The 5,744-nt window shown below is 36.6% G+C and overlaps 1 protein-coding gene across 1 annotated transcript; it reads right to left on the reverse strand.

Annotated features, from left to right (window-relative positions):
* Positions 1-389: 389 nt before the first annotated feature.
* Positions 390-4,451, reverse strand: ins (insulin). The gene is made up of 3 exons (XM_003214757.4): positions 3,919-4,451; positions 1,942-2,145; positions 390-618 (listed from the first exon to the last, which is right to left on the reverse strand). The coding sequence occupies exons 2-3, from the start codon at positions 2,126-2,128 to the stop codon at positions 482-484; spliced, it is 324 nt and encodes a 107-aa protein (XP_003214805.1). The 5' UTR covers positions 2,129-2,145; positions 3,919-4,451; the 3' UTR covers positions 390-481.
* Between the last annotated feature and the right edge of the window lie 1,293 nt (positions 4,452-5,744).

Below are 5,744 nucleotides of genomic sequence, written 5' to 3' on the forward strand. Positions count from 1 at the left end.
TAGTGCTCATAAAGGAAAATATAGATTGAGCATCCCATATCCAGAATTCCAAAATACTCTAAAATCTGAAATGATGGTTTCAGTGTACACAAATGTTTTACATGCAAAGTTATTTAAAATATTGTATATGTACCATCAAGCTATGTGTATAAAATACAGTACATACAAAATATGAATGAATTTCACTGGGTCTCACCTCCAAAATGTCTCATTACGTGTGATATATACAAGTGCTCCAAAATCTAAAATTCAAATCTGGTCACTAGTACTTCAGATAAGGGATGCTAAACCTGTAATTCTGAAAAGGAATCCCTCTCCCTCTTTCCTTCTCTCCCTCTTTATCTCTTGCTTCAAATCTGTATAATTACTTCAGAATTCAGCCAGGTAAATACACACATAGATTTTTATTTGGTTACTTTGAAGGTGCAATAGCAAAGTGCTTTCTTCTCCACTCACTCCTGCATGGCCCCATTTTGCTCTTTTAATTGCAATAGTTTTCCAGCTCATATAGGGAACAGGTATTTTCACAGCATTGCTGCACAATTCCTCTCTTCACCTTCTGAAAGTCCTGTGGCTGGAATGGCAGGGTTTCCACTTCATTCTGTAGAGACCCACTCGCTACCATAGGAAGAGAAAACACCAAGTTAAAATGCATCTTTGAAAGATATTTCGGTAAAAGATGGTTGGACCAGTTTTAGAAAATGTTTTCCTTTTATCAGAATTGGGGAACGTGGCCCTCCAGATCTTTTGAATCAGATTTGGCTCCACTAAACCCCACAAATAAGCACTGATTATTTTTAATTCCCTTCTGCTTTTCCATACTACCTTGCCTTCAAATTTATCTCAAACAAGACACTCTCTCAAAAAATAATAAAACATTTTCTTAAAAAAGTGATGAGGTTCTGTGTTCTGCCTGATTTATAATCTATCTGGCCAATTTAGACAATGGCATATTTGACTCATAAACATGAATAGGCTTTTATCTTCTTTCTGTAACAGTCCAAGATATGGACACTTGTCAGGTCATCCAGAGAGCAAACATTTCCACAATTTCAGTTAAAGAATATGGGAGCTATTAATAGATGTTGTTTGCATAACAGCAGCAGAGAACTCACCCTTATTCATATTATTTTGTAAGTTAAATGTTATATACATTTTTATGCTAGATACTCTGGCCACATTAATAGTGACACTTGCCTAGTGGAACCTTATGCCCAGCTTTCTAATTACCCAGTCTCATTTTCTTCACCAGGGTAAGACCAGGCTCAAGAGCAGGGTAGAGTTTTGTCTTGATTTGGGATAGTGCAACAGAACATTCAAAAGTGTAGAGAGCTCAACAGAATTGAATGTTTGCCAATTTTTTGTTGTAAACCGCCCTGGGTCCCCTCGGGGAGATTGAGTGGGATAGAAATAATGTTGCTATTATTATTATAAAATATATTCCCCAACATGTTATTATTATTTGCCTAGGGATATAACCCATTAATATTTATATACAGTAGAGTCTCACTTATCCAACACTCGCTTATCCAACATTCTGGATTATCCAACGCATTTTTGTAGTCAATGTTTTCAATACATCATGATATTTTGGTGCTAAATTCATAAATACAGTAATTACTACATAGCATTACTGCGTATTGAACTACTTTTTCTGTCAAATTTGTTGTCTAACATGATGTTTTGGTGCTTAATTTGTAAAATCATAACCTAATTTGATGTTTAATAGGCTTTTCCTTAATGCCTCCTTATTATCCAACATATTTGCTTATCCAACATTCTGCTGGCCCGTTTATGTTGGATAAGTGAGACTCTACTGTAAAGGCTGGATTTAACCCCTCTCCCATAACAAGATTCTCTACCTCCAGATTTATGAGCTCAGTGCTGAAAAGATAGAATGAAACTCTTGATTTGTGTTATTTAAGAAGTTAGAAAAAATACCTAGGGGCTGTTCAATGTTCCGACGTGTTTTGGGAGAATAGTAGAAGCCTCGGTCACCACATACAAGGTAGAGAGCTTCCACTAGATGAGAGCCACATAGATGCTGATTGGGAAGAGCGTAACTAATGGTAGGAGCAGAAACAGCAATCAAAACAAGGAGAGGCAGAGAGCTGATCCAGAGAGTCATGGTGATATAGGAGAGACCTTGGAAAAAGAGTGGAGAAAAGTGGGGTTAGAAGGGAGAGGCAGCATGATGTCTTGGAATCTTAAAAATATCTTGAGTTTGAACTATCACAGCTCTTACCTTTCTTCATTGGTAAAAGTTTTAATGATAAAACACTAATGACAGTTGAATTCAGACCTTGTTTAGCCCATTGAAGACCATTCAACATGCTATATTTTTCATAATGGGTACACTTAAGCATATACAGCATTTATATACACACTTTAATGTAGTGCTTGTCATATACATGGCTCAAATTGTGCATGTGGTAGAAAGCTGACTTGAAAAGAAAACATATATTTGCTGCTACTCAACATTTGATATTGAAGCATAACAGAGTGACTGCACAGATATGAGATGCCAGTTTTCATCTTTGTGCATTCCTTAGCAAGTCACATCAACACATTACAAGCAAGGCAGAAGTCCTAGCTGGGATGATTCTGTGACATCTGAAGTGTTAGGGAAAGCAAATTGCCATATTTGGGGTTGCTTCTAATGTATGTGAGGCTGTTCACTGCTTTTGGGGCTTGCAGGTGGCTGTGGACAGGAAGAAGCAAACATTAATCTGGGATAACATGAAGACCACATAGTTGCTATCTCTGCAATATAAGGACAGGTAAGTGAGGCACCTGCAAGTCATTATGGATGGATTATAAGTACATAGGCCAAGATTCTATATGGCCATGCATAGTGCAAGACTTTTTCTACAGTTTAACTGTCACTATCCCAAGGACCCATCGTGTCCTTAAAATACACACCCACAAGCTATAGCATTGCTAATGGAGAGCAGAGGGGACTGCGAAAACTCCTGGTTATGTTCTGATATACAGACACAGACCAAGTACATCTTGCACTGAGATCTGATAGGGCTATCCGGAGATCTCAACTGCTGATGTCATTTGTCTGCATCTAACTATGGGGTTATAGCCAGGTGTTTTCCTTTGTTCTCCAGCAGCAATGAATAGTTGTTAGGCTGTTCTTATAACTCCCAATGGCAACTAAGGGAAGAAAAATTCTATGAGTACCTGAGAGTTCTGCATAACTCATGGCAGAAGAGAGAAACCTTGTACAAGTCAAGCAACAAGTTATGCCATTTGGCAGCCAATACTTAACTATGTCTTTTCAAAAACTTGGCTGTTTTTAAATGTTACTCATAATTATTATAACTGCTGCTTTTTTCCATGTTTCTAAGATCTCTGAAGTATTTCTTTCCTTTTTTCCAGACTTTGGGTTAACTGACAGTCACCTTGGAATTTTTAAAAAAGTGGTGTGGCAAGATGACTGGGAATCTATTTTGTGATTTTCCTTAGGATTATGTAAATAAAACCACAAAACGCCATTCCATAAATAGAACACTTTAACAGGACAATGAATGTTGACCTCTGAAGTTTAAACCCGCCTCATATTCAGAATACTAGTTTTATAAAGTAACACATTTGCCATCATACTTGTGAAGTAAACAGTAATAATTGTGTATTACTTTAAGAGTGATCTGCTACTTCTTGCTATTTCTTAATTTTTTAAATGTCAAAAATAGACAAATGGTCTGAAACTATTTTGAGATAATAAACATTACACAAAAAGTGACAATATTCATTTGTTTTGTTATTTCACAAAAAGACCACTGTTTCACTCGTCTTATCTACAAAAAGTGACATATTAGAAATAACACCTTTATTTGGTAACATGTTACTTCCAAGTTCTCAATCCAACCCTATGTTCTATACTGAAAATACTGGAGAAATCAGACTTACCTATCCAAGAGGATGATGAGGAAGAATTTGGAGTTTGGAGACAGGAAAGGAAACAAGTGACTTCTGTCTCTTCTTCTTTCCATATTTATAATCCCTTCAGTGGTCCCAGTGACATAAAATTTGATCAAAGCCCCACCTTTGGTCCAGGCACAATTTTTTGCTGGTTGAGCACATTACGTCTTTCAGTTTTAATAGTGGGGAGAAATAGGTGCAACAGTTTGCAGTTTCCATCTCATTACACTAGCAAACTGTATTTGCTTCTCAGAAATCCTCCCCTAAGTTGCTGTGACCCTTTTAGCTGGGGTGGTAATGGGGCTATTAAAGTGCCGTGATTATACTAATGCTGGGCAATAGTCACTGCTACAATTGAGATGGCCACCAAAGATGTTAGTCCTAGCAGCTGTTTCTGAAGTGCAGAATTAAGGAAAAGTAAACATGTTAACATGTCAGGCTAATTTCTTATCCGCTGGGTAACTGGTGATGGGAGAAAGCTGTTAATGAGAGATTGCTGTACCCAGGTGTTAAAGAGGAAAGAAAACACTTCATTAAAGCAAAGGATAACTGAGGCCACATTTCCTCTCTATTTGAAAGCAAAAAGATAAAATAGCAGGTATGGAGATATTATGCAGGGAGCAGAACAATCCTGCCTCTGAACTGAGAAGTTGCCATGGTGTAAGAATACATTTTATGTAGCACAATAGAAGAATCAATATATGTACTTCTTTATAGGGAATATGAACAGGTTCAAAAAAGATAACCAAAACCATGAGTTGAAAAACAAAGAGTCTGGCACCTTAAAACATGTTTTGTTTGGCATATACTTTTATGGATTCCTATCCATATGAGTCATAAAAATACATCTGGAGCTACTGATTAGCATGGCTATCATGTCTAGAAAATGATCCAAGGGCTGAAGCAACCTTCAAGGTGTTGTGGCTTTGAGGACAAAATATGCATAGGTTTTTTTTCCCTTCCTTCTCTCATGAAATGGGAACCTAAAGTAATTCACTAATGCTGAATGGTGGTCACAAGGGTACAAAAGTAGGAATTCCTTTTGTTTTCTTGCCCTGCTTGTGGCTTCCAATAGGAACCCACATATGCCCCTGGAGCAAGATGATCCTTTGGTTTGATCCAGCAGGACAATACTTCTCTTCTTACACTCTCTAGTGCCAGATCTGCAGGGACATTTTCTTCTACATTTTTCAACTGAATTTTTCAAGAAATTTTAAATTTTCCCTTTCTTTAAATAAAAGAAACAGAGTAGAGTAAGACAAAGGAATCAGGAAAGGGCAAGTATAAAGGATATAAACAAGATCTACGTATATACATTGGATTGGGCTGATCCCATTGCCAAAAATGCATTTTCTTGAACTTGACATTTGTAAAATACACATGTATCACTAAAATTGATCTCTTGTCCAGTGGTTTATGTTTTTAAAGAAGGAACGCAAGCATAGGAATCCTCCATAGTCTAAACAAATGACTGAATGAATAAACTTGAAATAATGTATTGTACCCTCAATATAGTTCACAAGTAAATCAGTGGTTTCATACATGTGTAAGTATAAAAATATTATTTTATTTCAAAAAAATTGGAAAGCATCTAATAGCATGTTAAAGAAGAAGAGCTAAAGAATCACAGATCTTAATTCTACAATGTAGATGCACTCTATGTATGAGCAAATTTTGAGGAACTGTGTTCAATATTTTTTCTAGCAATTGCCATTTGTGCCAGAGTGCACATGTATTAGGAACCGTTTAAAAAGTAACTTTTCCATGCTCTTCTTAATCTTTTGCATGTATCTAAATGAAGGACTTCATCACAC

This window comes from Anolis carolinensis, chromosome 1, assembly GCF_035594765.1.
Source record: "Anolis carolinensis isolate JA03-04 chromosome 1, rAnoCar3.1.pri, whole genome shotgun sequence".
In the NCBI taxonomy this organism is placed as follows: Eukaryota; Metazoa; Chordata; class Lepidosauria; order Squamata; family Dactyloidae; genus Anolis; species Anolis carolinensis.

Excerpts from the sequence above, each read along its gene's own strand:
- ins (XM_003214757.4), bottom strand. The coding sequence starts at position 2,128 with ATGACTCTCTGGATCAGCTCTCTGCCTCTCCTTGTTTTGATTGCTGTT. Across the intron at positions 619-1,941 it reads GAACATTGAACAGCCCCTAG|CGAGTGGGTCTCTACAGAAT; the intron begins GTATTTTTTCTA and ends TTCCTATGGTAG.